Source organism: Leucoraja erinacea, chromosome 7 (genome assembly GCF_028641065.1).
Source record: "Leucoraja erinacea ecotype New England chromosome 7, Leri_hhj_1, whole genome shotgun sequence".
Lineage (NCBI taxonomy): Eukaryota > Metazoa > Chordata > Chondrichthyes > Rajiformes > Rajidae > Leucoraja > Leucoraja erinaceus.
In genome coordinates this window covers 14451730-14470924 of record NC_073383.1, presented here as the reverse complement: position 1 = coordinate 14470924, position 19195 = coordinate 14451730, and the positions used below count along the sequence as shown (strand labels likewise).

The window sequence follows — 19195 nt, the reverse complement described above, 5'->3', positions numbered from 1 at the left end:
AATACCAATTTCAAATCCCCAATTTAAATATTCCCCAATCATAATTTTCCCCAAATGCCAATTTCCTTCTGACATCTTATATCTGGAATATATATATTCTCACACATCTAATGCCTTAACCTGGACTCCACATTGCCAGTGCAACATCCTGGTCTCTCTCAAATCACTTTCAAAAGAAAGAAACAATAAAAAACAGATAGCACATGACAAAACTCTGTGCTTTTAACTCTCTTTCCTTAGAACCTTAACAAATAACTGAAAAAACTTAGAATAAACAATTACAGTGCCCTCCATAATGTTTGCGACAAAGACGCATCATTTATTTATTTGCCTCTGTACTCCACAATTTGAAATTTGTAATAGAAAAAAAATCACATGTGGTTTGTAGTGTATTTTGGGTACTTGGAACTGACTCAAAATAACTCTCAGATATAGGAGTAAACTAACAAGCTTCTTTATTGTAGGACACCACCATGAGTCTCCTCCAGCGCATGCGTCCCCTCGCACAAGACATAACATATGCTAATTACATTATATTACATTATATACATTACACTGCTCCCCCTTTTACTTGGAGGCAGGTAACACCATATACATTATATATATTACACTGCTCCCCCTTTAGCTTGGAGGCGAATAACACCATTTCTACTACATTAAATATAATTAATTAACACACAGTTGCAAAATTATATTATTACAGTCATCTGACATTACATCCTCATAACTGTAAACTGTATCTAAACTTAGCACTTATAATGGTTAATTCTACTCATCTTTCTAATCACTCTACCTGTATCTCTGCCTCTTCCCCTTTTAAATATCCTAATCTAATTTGCAGATTTCTTCCTAGAAACATAGAAACATAGAAAGTAGGTGCGAGAGCAGACCACCAGGTCCATCGAGCCCGCACCGCCATTCGCTCATGGCTGAACACTAAACAGACACACTTACCCACAAACAGTAGACACAAGACACAGAACACAAGACACTACCCTCCCCTTTATACCGCTATCACCCCTCTCCACCCCAAGAACCTCGTGATCTCCTGGGGGAGGCAAAAAAACGGATAAAAACCCAGGTCCAATTCGGGAAAAAAATCCGGGAAATTCCTCTCCGACCCCAATCTAGGCGATCGACACTTGTCCAGGAGATCACTCGGGTCTTACTATACTAACCATACCTAGGTCCATATCCCTGCCCTCTCCCCGTAGCCCCTTATCCCCTTGGCAGCTAAAAAACCATCTATTTTAGTCTTAAATATATTTAAAGTTTCTGCTTCCACTGCTCCCTGGGGCAGTGAATTCCATAAATTAACCACCCTCTGGGTGAAGAAGTTCTTCCTCATCACAGTTTTAAAAGAGCCCCCCCTTATTCTGCAACTATGTCCCCTAGTTCTAGTTTCCCCGATCATTGGGAACATCCTCGGTGCATCCACCCGATCAAGGCCCCTCACGATCTTATATGTTTCAATGAGATCGCCTCTCATTCTTCTAAACTCCAAAGAGTAGAGTTCCAGCCTACTTAACCTTTCCTCATATGTCAATCCCCTCATTGCAGGAATTAATCTTGTAAACCTTCGCTGCACTGCCTCCAGGGCTAGTACATCCTTTCTTAAGTATGGACCCCAGAACTGTACACAGTATTCCAAATGTGGTCTCACTAATACTGTGTACAGCTGCAGCAAGACCTCCGTGTTTTTATACTCAATCCCCCTAGCAATAAAGGCCAAAACTCCATTGGCCTTCCTGATTGCTTGCTGCACCTGCATACTAACTTTCAGTGATTCATGTACTAATACCCCTAGATCCCTTTGCGTTGCATTACAACGCAGCTCCTCCTCATTTAGAAAATAACTTGCCCTATCATTTTTTTTCCCAAAGTGAATGACTTCACATTTATTAGTATTAAATTTCATCTGCCAAGTTGTTGCCCACTCACCTAGCTTATCTATATCCTTTTGCAGACTCTTCCTATCCTCCTCATCCCCTACTTTTCCTCCCATTTTTGTATCGTCCGCAAATTTTGATATATTACACTTGGTTCCCTCCTCCAAATCATTTATATAAATTGTGAACAACTGGGGTCCCAGCACCGACCCTTGCGGAACACCGCTAGTTACCGGTTGCCATCCCGAGTATGAACCATTTATCCCCACTCTCTGCTTCCTATTTGTTAGCCAATCCTCTACCCATGCTAATATATTACCCCCAATCCCATAATTTTTTATTTTTAGCAATAGTCTCTTATGTGGCACCTTGTCAAAAGCCTTTTGGAAGTCCAAGTATACCACATCCACCGGTTCCCCTTTATCCACCCGGGTTGTTACTTCCTCAAAGAATTCGAGCAGATTCGTTAAACAGGACTTCCCCTTCACAAAACCATGCTGGTTCTGTCCGATGAAGTCATGTTTATCCAAGTGCCCCGTTAGTGTTTCTTTAATAATTGTCTCTAACATTTTACCCACCACCGATGTTAGACTAACCGGTCTATAGTTACCCGCCTTCTGTTTACTTCCTTTTTTAAATATAGGTGTTACATTGGCCATTTTCCAATCCACTGGGACCGTTCCTGCCTCCAGGGAGTTTTGGAAAATTATCACCAATGCATCCACAATCCCCACCGCTATCTCCCTCAAGACCCTTGGATGTAATCCATCAGGCCCAGGGGATTTATCCTCCTTCAGTCTCATTAATTTCCCTAATACCACCTCCTTGGTGATCTTAATAGTATTTAGCTCCTCCATTCCTACCGCCCCCTGTTTATCCAGCGTTGGAATATTTTTTGTGTCTTCTATGGTGAAGACTGATACAAAATACTCGTTTAATGCCTTTGCCATTTCCTGGTCTTGATATTCTGCTAAAGTTAACATTGCCTCTGTTTCTGTTCCTTATTTGTAGGTGGGATCTGACACATGACTGCAGGTTTTAGTTTTTTGGTCGCTCAATTTCCAGGCGCTGCATATTTATCTGCTCTTGATGTATAATGACATTCTGCAATGCATAAACATTTGTCCATTGCTCAGTGAAGGAAGCTCCATGCTGGACTATACTGGCCATTTTTATACACTTTGGTTTCACCAGAGTTTATATATTGTCTCCCCCATCCCCCCATTTCAGGGCACCATATTGTTTGGGACACAGCAATGTCATGTAACTGAAAGTAGTCATGTTTAGTATTTTGTTGCATATCCTTTGCATGCAATGACTGCTTGAAGTCTGCGATTCATGGGCATCGCTAGTTGCTGCGTGTCTTCTCTGGTGATGCTCTGCCAGGCCTATATTGCAGCCATCTCAAGTCAAGTCAAGTTTATTTGTCACATACACATACGAGATGTGCAGTGGCAATGCTCGAGGACTTTTGTGCAAAAGACAAACAACAAAACAACCAAACAAATTATAAACACAATCATAACACACATATTCTTTTACATAATAAATAATGGAAGGAAAAACGTTCTGTAGAGTTAGTACCTGGTGAGATAGGTGTTTACAGTCCGAATTTCCTCTGGGAAGAAACTCCTTCTCAACCTCTCCGTTCTCACCGCATGGCAACGGAGGCGTTTGCCTGACCGTAGCAGCTGGAACAGTCCGTTGCAGGGGTGGAAGGGGTCTCCCATGATTTTATTTGCTCTGGAGTTGCACCTCCTGTTGTATAGTTCCTGCAGGGGGGGTGAGTGAAGTTCCCATAGTGCGTTCGGCCGAACGCACTACTCTCTGCAGAGCCTTCTTGTCCATGGCAGAGCAATTCCCAAACCAGATGGTAATGTTCCCGGACAAGATGCTTTCCACCGCCGCTGCGTAGAAGCACTGGAGGATCCTCGGAGACACTCTGAATTTCCTCAATTGCCTGAGGTGGTAAAGGCGCTGCCTTGAATCTTTAGCTTATGCATGTACTGGGGGCTAGTCCTCTTCAGCTTTCTCTTCAGCATATAAAACGCATGCTCAATTGGGTTCAGATCGGGTGATTGACTTGGCCACTCAAGAATTGACCATTTTTTAGCTTTGAAAAACTCCTTTGTTGCTTTAGCAGTATGTTTGGGATCATTGTGTAAGAAAGAACTGCAGATGATGGTTTAAATCAAAGGTAGACACGAAATGCTGGAGTAACTCAGCGGGTGAGGCAGCATCTCTGGAGGGAAGGAATGGGCGACGTTTCGGGTTGAGACCCTTCTTTGAACTCAAGAAGGGATCATTGTCTTGCTTTAGAATGAACTGCCAGGCCAGCCAATGAATTTTGAGGCATTTGTTTGAATTGAGCAGATAGGATGTGTCTATACACTTCATAATTCATTATGCTACTACCATCAGCAGTTATATCATTAATGAAGCTAAGTGAGCCAGTACCTTTAGCAGCCATACATACCCAGGCCATTACACCCCACCACCGTGTTTCACAAATGAGCAGGGCCGGCCCTAGGCCGATTGGACCGATTTTTCCAAATTGGGCCCCGCGCCTAAGGGGGACCCAGCGTTAATTTTCCGTATTTCATATGTAAACTCAAATTCGCCATACGTTTTTTTTACAAAACTTACATGGTTTACATGGTACGGCTATCAGATACAAACGATGTGTTAATGACTGTAGCACTTGCGTTAACAGCCAGTCGTTAACAAGTCGTTATCCAATGCGTCATCAATGCATCGATCCGCATTCCTCAGTAAATGTGTAATTGTGTTTTAGAAGGAAGTATTAATGAAGCTGCGTTCCTTTGAATACAATTCACGCGGCGTCATTAAGACTTCTTCAAAACATAATTACCTTTTATTGGGAATGTAGATTGATGCATTAGTGACACATTGAGAATTTCTTAAAACTCACCATCATGAGTGAGAACTTCTTGGTCTGCAGCAGGTTAGTCATTCAATTTACCTACCGACCCACGTTGTGTCTCTGTCTTTCGCTCTCTCCCTCCCTCTCTCCCGTGCGCTCTCTCTCTCTCTTTCTCTTATGCTCTCTCTCTCTTTTTCTCTCTCTCTTTCCCTTTCTCTCTCTCTCTCTCTCTTTCTTTCCCCACCTCTCTCTCTAACTCTCTCAGCATTCCGGAATCATTTGTTTTGCTGTATACAAAAATGCTGGAGAAACTTAGCGGATGAGGCAGCATCTATGGAGCGAAGGAAATATGCAACGTTTCGGGTCGAAAACCCGATGCTGCCTCAAGCCCTGTCGCACTGTGTGAGTTCACCCAAGAGCTTAAAATCTCCGTGTAGCATCTCTGGCCCTATCTTCAAATTCTCACTTTGAAATAAAATACAGTTTTCGACTTAAACATTTCGCAGCAGGATCGCGATTAGTTGATTCCCACACATTTTCAATCATTTCAAGCAAACCTGGTAGTAAATGCACGAACATTAAAGTGGTTACTGATGTTACAAACGGTTATAAATGAATATAATTTCAAAGTGAAATAGGAGATTTCCGTGGAAAGAATATTTTACCAGAATATATGGTGAGGTCGCTGCAAAATGCTCATTTAAAACAATACGCCATCAACTCAGGATTGATTCTTAGCCCTCTGACAGGTGTTTCAATCTCACCTCGTAGCTCGCTGTTAATCGATTCATAGCTATTAATTTTCATTACTGGTCCATCGAACTTCTCCAAATGTAAACGCTTCAAGTTACGCTTTTTATGTTCTGGTAAGGGGAGGATGGGGGGGGGGTGCTAGGATAAAATACTATACATTTGCATTTATTTAGCGATCCTGCTGCAAAATTTTTGTCGTATTTTGTTGTATTTTATTTCAAAGTGATAATTGGAAGATAGGGACAGAGATATTACATTGAGATTTTGATAGGAAGGAAACGTTACAGCAGCTGAGTAAAAGATTAGTCAAATCGTAGATTCAATGAAGATCGGGCGAGGGCGGTTAGGGTGGGGGGAAAAGTATAGCTTGGGACTTGCCTAAATGAGTACTGAGATGGATTATCATTCCACACCAAAATTTCTTAGACAATAATACATTGTATGCAATTATCACAACATTTTGTTGGATATGGATCAACCTATGGTACATGCTCGTAAATTAGTAAACCAAATGTTCTTTAAGTACTATTGTTTCTGGGATGGGATTACTGATAACAAATAACCTACATTTTATATTTTGTCATAATGTGGCTGAAACAATGGCATATTTTGTGATATTTATTGAGATAGAAAGATACAACTGAGTTTGGGCAAGATATTACCTTGCAACATTCTATATGTCTGATAGATATTGTGAAATGGAACTCAGAAATTATGGGAATATTACATAAAACTACAATTCAAAGGTAATGAGTATACAGAGTATTCTTATTTCCATCATGAACATACAATAGTGATATAGGACACCAGGTCCTACGACAGTAAACTCACGAGCTACTATGGTATCACTACGTGTTAAAAGTATCAAATTTTTACATCCTGAGTATATTTTACATGTGGACATTTTTCAACATGTTGAAAAATCTTACCGAGTTACCACGTTTCCCGAGTACCTGCCGTTAGCGCTAAGAAATGGCATGTTGGCCTTTATAACAAGAGGAATCGAATATAGGAGCAAAGAGGTCCTTCTGCAGTTGTACAGAGTTCTAGTGAGACCGCACCTGGAGTATTGTGTGCCGTTTTGGTTCCCTAATTTGAGGAAGGACATTCTTGTTATTGAGGGAGTGTAGCATGGGTTTACAAGGTTAATTCCTGGGATGGCGGGACTGTCATATGCTGAGAGAATGGAGTAGCTGGGCTTGTACACTCTGGAGTTTAGGAGGATGAGAGGTGATCTCATTGAAACATATAAGATTTGTTACGGGCTTGGACACGCTAGAGGCAGGAAACATGTTCCCGATGTTGGGGGAGTCCAGGACCAGGGGCCATAGCTTAAGAAGAAGGGGTAAGCCATTTAGAACAGAGATGAGGAAACACTTTTTCTCACAGAGAGTGGTGAATCTCTGGAATTCTCTGCCACAGAAGGTAGTTGAGGCCAGTTCATTGGCTATATTTAAGATGGAGTTAGATGTGGCCCTTGTGGCTAAAGGTATCAGGGGGTATGGAGAGAAGGCAGGTACAGGATACTGAGTTGGATGATCAGCCATGATCATATTGAATGGCGATGCAGGGCCGAATGGCCTACTCCTGCACCTATTTTCTATGTTTCTATTTATGTGGAATTCTCTGCCTCTGGTGGAGGCAGGTTCTCTGGATGCTTTCAAGAGAGAGCTAGATAGGGCTCTTAAAAATAGCTGGGTCAGGGAATATGGGGAGAAGGCAGGAACGGGGTACTGATTGTGGATGATCAGCCATGATCACATTGAATGGCAGTGCTGGCTCGAAGAGCCGAATGGCCTTCTCCTGAATCTATTGTTTATTGTCTATAGAAACGTCCCGAGCTCCGACGTACCCGCTATGTTCAATCTACGTGTTTACCACGAGTTTTGATTTTTTTTAATAAACTCGGGAGAGCTCTTGGGTGAACTCGCACAGTGGGACAAGGCTTCACACCCGCTGAGTTTCTCCAGCATTTTTATCTACCTTCGATTTTCCAGCATCTACAGTTCCTTCTTAGACGTTTTGCGGTGATGGCTGCAGTTGCGGTTCCTTTCTGTTGGGGGGGGGAGGGAGGAGAGTCCTGGCCCGTGGCGGCTCCTGATAAGTGATATGTTCTCTCCGCGGGTGCTGCCTTGCCCGCTGAGTTCCTCCAGCACTCTTGTGTTTTTTGTTTGCCTCTGAAGTTGATGGTGGACCCCCCTGTATCTACCTTCAACTCCCTGTCTGTGGTGGCTCAGCGGGATGGGCAGGGGCTCTGGGGAGAGGGTTGCGGTTCTGGTCGAGACCCTTCTTCAAACAATCACAAGTACTCTCACCGACGAGAGTTCAGTTCAGTCTGAAGAAGGGTCTTCTCTCCAGAGTCGATGCGCTGCCTGTCCTGCTGAGCTACTCCAGCTTTTGTCTATCTTCAATTTCAGAGTTAGATAAAATTGCAGACTTGATTTTTTTAAATCTCAAAATTTTGTAACATTGCTAGCAAATGTGCCTGTAACTAGGAGACCAAAGGTTAGGTTGTTAGCCAAGAAGGATAGACTTCGTTATCCCTCAGTACAGCAACATCAAGAACGATGTTGCCGTACTGAGATATAGCCAAGTCTATCCCTCATTGCTAACAGCTGATGGGAAGCGGCTGTTAAGTGGGAAAGCGGCTGAAAAAGGACTGCACTGCTTGGGGGGGGGGGGGTCCTTTCACGGCGTGTGGGTAGTCTGTCCAGGGGTAAAGTTACGGGGAGGGCAGCAGGCGATGGATAACAGGCAAGTGGGTGGTGGAGCTTATTCCATCGCCCGCTGTGATGTTATCCATCGCCCGCTGACCCACTCCGCTCTATGATCTTTGCTCTTGAGCTGGTCCCCTCACTGTTCAGACGGAGAGCACTGCCAGAGGTGAGCGGGCCGGCAGAAGGCGCTGAGATGGCAGTCGGTTCCGCTGTCCGGTGATGAAGGCCACTCATAGCCACGTGAGCTGCTTCCCTCCCCGGCCACAATGCGGTGGCGCCCGGAGTGCCGTGGCAGCGGTGAGTGAATGTTAATGGCATGAACCCGAACCCCTCCTTCTCATCGCTCCTTCCCTCCTTACAACCTTACCCCTGGCTAGACTCCCCACACGCTGTGAAAGGAACTCTTCCCCGAATTGTCATATTACTCACGACACGTGACACATTTATAATTATTTATATATATTTCTTCGAAAATTTTTCCCAATTGGGCCCCGCACCTCGTAAGGCTGGCCCTGCAAATGAGGTGGTATGCTTTGGATCTTGGGCAGTTCCTTCTCTCTTTCATACTTTGCTCTTGCCATCACTCTGATGTAAGTTCATCTTCGTCTCATCTGTCCATAAGACCTTTTTCCAGAACTGTGGTTGCTCTTTTAAGTGCTTCTTGTCAAACTGTAACCCGGCCAACCTGTTTTTGCAGCTAACCAGTGGTTTGCATCTTGCAGTGTTTGTGTTATCTAGGCAGATGGAATACAGCCTAGCAAAGTGTGGAGTCAAGCATTTTGGTAGTATGAATATAAGGGTAGACCATTTTCTAAATGGGGAAATAATTCAGAAATTAGAGGTCCAAAGGGACTTGGGAGTGCTGGTATAGGATTCACAAAAAGTTAATTTGCAAGTTGAGTCAGTAGTAAGGAAGGCAAATGCAATGCTAGCATTTATTTCGAGAGGATTAAAATATAAAAACAGGGATGTAATGCTGAGGCTCTATAAGGCACTGGTCAGACTGCATTTGGAGTACTGTGAGCTGTTTTGGGCCCCATATCGGAGGAAGGATGTGCAGCCGCTGGAGAGGGTCCAGAGGAGGTTTATGAGAATAATCCAAGGAATGATTGAGTTAACATTGGACGAGCGTTTGTCAGCACCGGGCCTGTACTGGCAGGAGATTAGAAGGATGAGGGGGTACCTCATTGCAACTTACTGAATAACGAAGGGCCTGGATGTGGAGAGGTTGTTTCCACTTGTGGGAGAGTCAAGGACCAGAGGCCAAAGTCTCTGAATAAAAGGACGTCAATTAAGAAAGGAGATGAGGAGGAATTTCTTTCATCAGAGGGTGGTGAATCTGTGGAATTCATTGCCACAGACAGCTGTGGAGGCCAAGACATTTTAAGGCACAGATTGACAGAATGATGATTAGTAAGGGTGTCAGGGATTATGAAGGCAGGAGAATGACATTGAGAGGGAAAGATATATCAGCCATGAATGCATGGCGATGTAGACTTAATGGGCCGAAGGGCCTAATTATGTTCCTATAACTGATGCTTTTATGGCTTTAATGCTTTGAAGCAAAGAAATGCTCGAAGTTATTGATCATGTTTAAAGTGAAACAACATTATCCAAAACTCCAACCATTTCCAAACCTTACATTCCAAACTGATCAATTATAGGACTTGGATTATAAAAACTGATTGTATGACAGTGTGTCTGTGGACTGATGTGCACTCTGTTGAAGTGGTGTTTGTGCGTCTTGTTCAGCTGGGTTGTTAAATTTGATCTGTAAATTACAAATTGTCTGGGGTTGCAAAGAATTGATGGGGTTAGTTTACTCAAAAAAAAAGTAACTTCCTGAAAACAACTCCGTTGAACACAGCGACAAAGAACAGCCTGCAAACTCAAGGCCATGACAGAACTCACAAGATCCCAGACGGAACTGTGAACAACAATCCCTTCATGGTATGAAGCTAGTTGATACATCTTAATCATCCCACACTGATAAGGAAGCCTGTTTTTCAGCAGTGTGTTCCATAGTTTGTTTTTCTTAGTTATGATATGTTCAGTTTTTAGGTGAGGTCTGCAGATCCTTCAATGCTCCGCTCCGATACCGCACAACCACTGTGACTGAATAAAAAGTTTTAAACACCACCAATTAATCATCACTAATCAATACTACAATTTGTCTCGAGATTCTAAATTCCACAGTTTCTGTTTAACGCTGTTAGCATCCTCTTGGCGGGGGGTCTGGGACATTTTAGTTTCACTCGCATTCACTCGCACTCACACATAACATTTCCACTCTCACCCACATCAGTCCTCCTTCCTATGCTGGTCGTGCTGAGAGAATGGACCGGCTGGGCTTGTACACTCTGGAGTTTAGAAGGATGAGAGGGTATCCTATTGAAACATATAAGATTATTAAAGGTTTGCACACGCTAGGCTGGAATCATGTTCCTGATGTTGGGGGAGTCCAGAACCAGGGGGCACAGTTTAAGAATAAGGGGTAAGCCATTTAGAACAGATATGAGCACATACTTTTCCACACAGAAAGTTGTAAGTGTGTGGAATTCTCTACCTCAGAGGGCGGTGGAGGCCGGTTCTCTGGATACTTTCAAGAGAGAGCTAGATAGGGCTCTTACAGATAGCGGAGTCAGGAGATATGGGGAGAAGGCAGGTGCTGATTGGGGATAATCAGTCATGATCACATTGAATGGCGGTACTGGCTCGAAGGGCCGAATGGCCTACTCCTGCACCTATTGTCTATTGACCCGGCCCACAGCTACCTCGTCAGGGACTTGAAACTCCGACTGCGGCAGCACTTCCCAAATCTGCCAGTGGGACCCAAACCTACAGATGCCCAGTCAAGGACTTGAACCTCTGACTGTCACGGCTCTGGCAGGACCTTGATCCTTAACGGGGGTTCCAAACCTCCATTTGCTACTGCTAGTCCCTCTCTCTCTCTTTGGTGCAGCAATCGCTACTTTCTCTCTCCCTCTTTTTTTTTAATATTTTGATATTTCGAGTAGGCATTTGATAAGGTGCCATGTAGTGGGTTACTGTAAAGGTAAGAGCACTTTGGGTTGGGGACAAGGAAAGGGGAGTAGCTGACAGGGCTGTGATATAGGGATTTTTGGATATGCAATGAGGAATTAGTGGTGTCCCATAGCTATGACCAGATTTAAGTGGTCATAAGGTCATAAGTGATAGGAGTAGAATTAGGCCATTCGGCCCATCAAGTCTACTACGGCATTTAATCGTGGCTGATCTATCTCTCCCTCCTAACCCCATTCTCCTGCCTTCTCCCCACAACCTCTGACACCTGTACTAATCAAAAATCTGTCTACCTCTTCCTTAAAAATATCCACTGACTTGGCATCTACAGCCTTCTGTGTCAAAGAATTCCACAGATGACTAAAGAAATCTCTCCTCATCTCCTTCCTATAAGAACGTCCTTTAATTCTAAGGCTATGACCTCTAGTCCTGGACTCTCCCACTAGTGGAAATATCCTCTCCATATTCACCCTATCCAAGCCTTTCACTATTCTGTACGTTTCAATGAGCTCCCCCCTCATTCTTCTCAACTCCAGCGAGTACAGGCCCAGTGCCGACAAACGCTGATCATAGGTTAACCTACTCATTCCTGGGATCATTCTTGTAAACCTCCTCTGGGCTCTCTCCAGAACCAGCAGATCCTTCCTCAAATATGGTGCTCAAAATTGCTCACAATATTCCAAATGCGGGCCTACCTGCACCTTATGGAGCCTCAGCATTACATCCCGTTTTTTGTATACAAGCCCTCTTGAAATAAATGCTCACATTAAGTTTATTTATGATCTATATTGATAATGATCTGTGTAGACCCAAAGCCCTATGTTTTCCTTCTCTCATACTCCAGCATTTTGTGCCTATCTTTGATTTAAACCAGCATCTGCAGTTCTTTCCTACCCAAAGCACTATTTCCAGATTCAATTACTCTAATTTCAGTGAAGGAACCAAGTGTATTGTGGTGAAGATAGACACAATGTGCTGGAGTAACTCAGCGGGACAGAGAGCATCTTTGAAGAAAATGGATGGGTGACTTCTCAGATCGGGACTCATCTTCAGTCTGAGGAAGGGTTTCGACCCGAAACGTTGCCCATTTCCTTCGCTCCATAGATCACGCGCTGAGTTTCTCCAGCATTTTTGTCTACCTTTGATTTTCCAGCATCTGCAGTTCCTTCTTAAAGATCAGCTCTGACCCTTCTCACCCTGGCCACAAACTCTTTGAAGCACTTTTCTCTGGAATGCGACTCCGGACTGTCAAAGCCACCACAGCCAGACATAAAAAACAGCTTTTTTCCACAAGTAGTAGCTCTACTCAATAACCAAAAGTCTGTAGCCTCATTTTGCTCTGGTATTTTATTTCATTCACATGTTTAAACTGTAATGTTTTATTCTTAATGTTTAATGTTTTATGTGTCATTCTTAATTGTTACTGTATGTCGTGCTGTTACTTGCGAGCGGAGCACCAATGCAAATTTCTTGTATGTGTACATACTTGCCCAATAAACGTATTCATTCATTCATTAGGCTGATTGCCGAGATGAAGGAGATGACTCGTGGAAATTTTGAGCAGGTTGGTGGATGCTGCATAGATGCTCACATGGGAATTTAGACTTAGGAAATAAAGTTTCAGAATCAGAGAGTTATCCACTACAGACCAAAATTAGGGGAATTTCTTCTCCCTATTATAGGTATTGAATCATTGGAATTCTTCATCCCAGCTAGTTGTGGATGTGGCCATTGAAGATGGATGGACGCAGAATGATGGAGTAACTCAGCAGGACAGGAGGCATCTCTGGAGAGAAGGAATGGGTGATGTTTCAGTTCAAGACCCTTCATTTGGGTCAAGACCCTTACGTTACCCATTCCTTCTCTCCCGAGATGCTGCCTGACCCCCTGAGTTACTCCAGTATTTTGTGTCTATCTTTGGTGTAAACCAGCAAATGCAGTTCCTTCTTACACATTTGCAAGGTGAAGTTTGACACACCTTTAAATTGCAAGGGAATCAAAAGATACAGGAAGAGTGGTGAAAATGATACTGAGGTCACGATTGAGTCAGCCATGATCTTAATGAATGGCTGGAGGGGATAACAGGCCTTCTCCTGGCCCTTTTTTATGGATGAAAAAGACTGTCCAACCAATATTATTTGATCCACTCAAAACATACATTGCTCCATTCAGTTTTGGCTTAAAGCACTATTTTTATTCTGGTTTCCAATATGCTATTCCTTTCTGACATCACTCCAGGAAGAAATCTTGAACCCTGGACACAGAAGTCTCTTCCTGCAAAGCTCCTATCTGTTAAAGCAGAAACTCTCCCTTGCTCCTTTCTAATATTTAATAATTATTTTAATCCTGCAATGCTGTGCCGTTATCCTGGATTTTTTGCGGCTTCTTCGCAAGTGATCCATCATTCCATGAGGTGATCTAGCCCACATTTCAAATGTTGATTATTGTATAAAAGCTTTTTGTAACTCGTAATGTTGTCTTACCAGATTTCACTAATGTCTGTCTTTTCTGACTTGAATTGAAATGGTATTTCTGATTTAACCATTCAATGTTACATTATATACCTTTGTAAGTATCATATTTCCCATGAATAATCTTGTTTGGAAGTAAGCTGCTTTGCTCAACTATCCAGCTTTCATTTTTTCCCCTCTTACAAACTCTGGCCCTAATTCCATGTTTCAATGAAAGCTCATCAAATTGAAACTTCAATACTATTTCCCTTCCATATATACTGCTCGAAGCTGTTTTCAATAATATCGCCATATCGTCATCGGCTCTGACCTTCTTTCCATCGAGGGGATTTATGGCAGTTGCTGCCTCAAAAAGGCTGGCAGTATCATCAAAGACCCACACCATCCTGGCCACACACTCATCTCCCTGCTACCTTCAGGTAGAAGGTATAGGAGCCTGAAGACTGCAACAACCAGATTCAGGAATAGCTACTTCCCCACAGCCATCAGGCTATTAAACCTGGCTCGGACAAAACTTTGATTATTAATAACCAATTATCTGTAATTTGCACTTTATCATTTTATTTATTCATGTGTGTGTGTATATTTATATTATGGTATATGGACACATTGATCTGTTTTGTTGTAAATGCCTACTATGTTCTGTGTGCTGAAGCAAAGCAAGAATTTTATTGTCCTATCAGGGACACATGACAATAAACCCACGTGAACTTGAACTTTTCATTTGTATTTAATTTCTTGTTGTCGCGCTGTTGACATATCCATTTATCCTCCTGTCTTTCAAGCCTCTTTCTAACCCTCAACATGAGAGATTCATTTCTACAAGGGCTCACGTGTTTGTGATTTAGTGAACAGAATTGAATAATATACGCAAAAGATACATTTTGATTGGAAGACTGTCAACTTTAATCATTTTCAGAAGTTGTGGTTAGACAGGGATTTTGTTGTAATTTGTTCTGAACTGTAACACACTATCGCAATACCATAATTTTGAAATAGAAGAACAATAAGGGAAAATGTTCAGCAATATATGCATTGGTACAGAAGAATGAAGTATTGATGCTGGATGAAATTTAATTGGGGCTCAAAATTCTTTGCTGAAAAGTATTTGAGCTGGGGAAGAAATTTTTCAAGAGGATAGGACATGTAAAAGGGAAGTTCTGGGTAAGGGTGGAAGGAAGGATCACGTAATGGTGATGGTGCAAGTCACAGATAAAGTGATAAGTAAAGAAATGAAAGATGGGTCCAGTAAAAAGGGGATGTTTGTTGGCAGAAGATGAGGGAAGCATTGCGAATATAGCAGTCACACTGCAAATGTAGCAAAAAAATGATGTGTTTGTTGCAGAAGTGTCAGACATATGAATGTCATCTGCCTATGGGGGCCAGGTGAATGTAATTGGGGCCTGCATGCTGGTGATGTTGAGAGGAGCCCCCATTGTGCAGCCCTCATTGGTATGTCTCTGGTGACTTCAGATGTCTGCTCTGATGGCTCATATCTATGAATACAATTTATAGCAAGATTTATATTCATTCTACTTTTCATGTACCATTCATGAACCGGTTTACTAAATGGTTGTGTTTTACAGATGGCCATGTTTTGATTTTGCCCTAAAGTCACAAAATCACTTGATACCATAACAATGGTTATCATAAGGAGGTGGGGCAGGATAAAGCGCAGAAAGTTTTAGGTGGATACAGTTGAGGGGGGGTTTTGAGGGCCGGATGGCCATAAATGAAAAGAGAAATGGTATCCTCGTCCTCACCCTCAACACCTTCTCTTTTAACTCCTCTCACAGTCTTCATCTTAAAGCTGTAGCCATGGGCCCCAGCTATGCCTGCCTACACTGGCCCCCCTCCCCCCAGAATGAACAAGGATAGAGGTCTCCTGATGCTTACCTTTCACCCAAATCTACCTCCGCATCCAGCACGTCATTCTGTAACATCTCCACCATCTTCAACGTGATCCCACCACCAGACACATCCTCCCATCCTCACTACTTTGTGCCTTCTGCAGAGATCTCTCCCTCCGCAACTTCTTGGTTCACTCGTCCCTTTCCACCCAAACCAACCCCCACCCCAGGTTCTTTCCTCTGCAATCACAGGAGATGCAACACCTGTCTCCGTACCTCTTCCCTCATATCCATCCAAAGACTCCAGCAACTTTTCCAGGTGAGACAGTGGTTCATGACCACCGTTTCTAACCTCATCTAGTAGTATCACTCGCTCCTCCCCAGCTGTATCAATCTATTATCTGCTATGCTTTGTCCTACCTCTTTTTTTTTTTCTCTCTCTCTCTCTCTCTCTCTCTCTCTCTCTCTCTCTCTCTCTCTCTCTCTCTCTCTCTCTCTCTCTCTCTCTCTCTCTCTCTCTCTCTCTCTCTCTCTCTCTCTCTCTCCTCTCTCTCTCTCTCTCTCTCTCTCTCTCTCTCTCTCTCTCTCTCTCTCTCTCTCTCTCTCCTCTCTCTCTCTCTCTCTCTCTCTCTCTCTCTCTCTCTCTCGAGTTACTCCTGCACTTTGTGTTTTTTTTGGATAGTTACTTATTGTCTTCCCCTGCATCGTTATAATGGTACGGAATCAAGATGACCCACACACAAGGGATGGTTTTGATGGGCTTGACATATTTGTGGCGGTATATGGTTGCATTGGTATCAATAGAAACTAGGGCATGTCAGTTTTCAAAGTAACTCTAGTAGGTGAACATCTGTCACTGACAGCTTGTATTCTGAAGAGACAATGGTGTCGGAAGATTGTCAAGAGGTAACATCCAACTCAGTATCCTGTACCTGCTTTCTCTCCATACCCCTTGATCCCTTTAGCCACAAGGGCCACATCTAACTCCCTCTTAAATATAGCCAATTAACTGGCCTCAACTACCTTCTGTGGCAGAGAATTCCAGAGATTCACCACTCTCTGTGTAAAAAATGTTTTTCTCATCTCAGTCCTAAATGATTTCCCCCTTATCCTTAAACTGTGACCCCTTGTTTTGGACTTCCCCAACATCGGGACCAATCTTCCTGCATCTAGCCTGTCGAACCCCTTAAGAATTTTGTAATTTCTATAAGACCCCCCTCAATCTTCTAAATTTTAGCGAGTACAAGCCGAGTCTATCCAGTCTTTCTTCATATGAGAGTCCTGACATCCCAGGAATCAGTCTGGTGAACCTTCTCTGTACTCCCTCTATGGCAAGAATGTCCTTCCTCAGATTAGGAGACTAAAACTGTACACAATGTTCCAGGTGTGGTCTCACCAAGACCCTGTACAACTGTAGTAGAACCTCAGGTGTTTAAGAAGGAACTGCAGATGCTGGAAAATTGAAGGTACTACCTCCCTGCTCCTATACTCAAATCCTTTTGCTATGAATGCTAGAACATGGACAGACGACGTTTCGGGTCGAGGCCATTCTTCAGACTGAAGAAGAAGGGCCTCGATCCGAAACATCACGCATTCCTTCTATGCAAAGATTCTGCTTGTCCCGCTGAGTTACTCCAGCATTTTGTGTCTGTCTTCGGTGCACACATCACCTTTGCATGTATGCCAGAGATACTGCCTGACCTGCTGAGCTACTACAACACTTTGTATCTTCTTTAGAGTGATGAAGCACCCACTTAAAGGAAGAAATGAATTTGCATAATATTTTCTGACTATTTGTTTTGCTAAACAGAAACGTTGAGAGATTTCATCAATTGAAGGTGGAGCCCAGAGACAGACAAAAGAGGAAATTGGCCAGCACATGAGCTCCTGTCCATCAGCCCTGGCCCCGCCCCCTGCCGGGACGACGTCATCATCCACTCGCTCGCTCCCTCGATCTTTGGACAAAATGGCGAAGATCGCGAAAACACACGAAGGTAAATGGCGGCGATTCCTCAGCGCTGGCGAGAGTGGCGTGGCTCACACCCGTGTGAGGGGCTCGCCGGGTTTGCAAGGATTCTCTCTATCGGGGTTTTAATGTCGGCTCTCTGCGCCAAGGGGAAGGCGAGGCCGCCGCTTGTGCGTGTGGCTGAAAGCAGTCGGCAAATGGCGTCCGGCTGCAGAGGAGGAGAGGCCCTTGACCGCTGCCACACACACACACACACACACACACACACACACACACACAGCTAGCGATGTATTAACGTCGAGAATCTCATATTAGCGAGAAAAAAACAAAACAGATTCCCACTCCCAAAACACCCAGGCAACATTGTGCATTGCGAGTGGTTGGGTGCCAAGTATTTTCGATCAGGTGCGGTTTGTGGCCTTGTCAACAACAAACCCATCTTAGACACCTTCGCCATCACAGCCTCTCTCTCTGCAGAGTTGCAGGTTTGATGCTGCCAAGGTGGTGAGATTTCAACGCCGAGCCATCCGCTTTTTAAAAATTGATACCTGGCAGTTTTTAATCGGTGCCAATTTTGTTGAGATATCGTAAATCTTTATATTCAAAGTCCAACTGCTGGTCTTACTCACATTTCTGAAAATTGACTTATTTTTGTTTATGCAGAGATTATCAACCTACTAAAGCCGCAAACCTCCCCCCCCCCCCCCCTCTATTTTTAACAGTTTACATGATCTGTATTTATATTATGCCACGAATGGATGCCGTGCCCTGTTAATTCCTGGTGCAAAGAGGAAACTAATCACATATCAACTATTTTGCAAATGGGTGGTTGTTTGAGTTGGAATAAAATGTATCAACAATTTTATCCGTTTTTTGACCTAAATTAATAATAGATTTGATTTTTTTTGGTGAAGTTTCATGGATACTTTGAAAATGATGTCAGGAGAATCATAATTGTTTGAAGTATATTTTATGTATTATTTATAAGAATATTTTAAGTTTACCAAAAATATGCTGTTACATTCCCACACTCTAACCTTGAATTGGTGATGGGAGATTGCAAATCAGTTTTTCTAGGTTGATAATTATAGAATTTGTTGTTTACTATTTTGACTTGCACGCAATGTTACAATAATAAATTTTTGTTTTTTGATTAGCATAATTAAGTTACCTAGTTTAATAATATATAATTCATGTCTTGCTTTAACAATGTAAATACTTCTTTTTTGAGGTTTTTTACTTTAGTATTTAAATTAGTTGCATTTTTTGTTGAACACTGTGCACATTCGAGTCAAGTCTTTCAAATTGCTGTGTGCGCACAAAACCGTTCCGTGCAAAATAAATGTTTGTGCAGTTCTTTTGAGACATTTTCAGAACAAAAAAGAGCCATTATGAGCAGCAAGAGCTAATTCCCTACAACAACCAAGCTTCAGTAAATTTGGCCTTTTATAAACAAATGAGGAAATCAAGTATAATGAACGGTCCTAATGTGTAGTTTTCCTACCATCATACTTTATCCTCTTCTTCATTTTATCATAGTATCTTTAGCTGACAAATTGAATTTGCGAAACAATGTTTTCACTGATCATTTTAAATAATGCATCTGATTTGTGGTAAGATATT

General features: G+C 42.8%; 1 protein-coding gene across 2 annotated transcripts in view; it reads left to right on the top strand.

Annotated features, from left to right (window-relative positions):
* The window catches only part of sf3b1 (splicing factor 3b, subunit 1), a 65654-nt gene that overhangs the window by 8811 nt on the left and 37648 nt on the right, over nt 1-19195 (top strand). For both annotated transcript variants that reach the window (XM_055637808.1, XM_055637810.1), the window contains exon 2: nt 17417-17600. In XM_055637808.1, the coding sequence (XP_055493783.1) occupies nt 17486-17600 (115 nt within the window). In that variant the 5' untranslated portion in view covers nt 17417-17485. The remainder of the gene's footprint in view (nt 1-17416; nt 17601-19195) is intronic.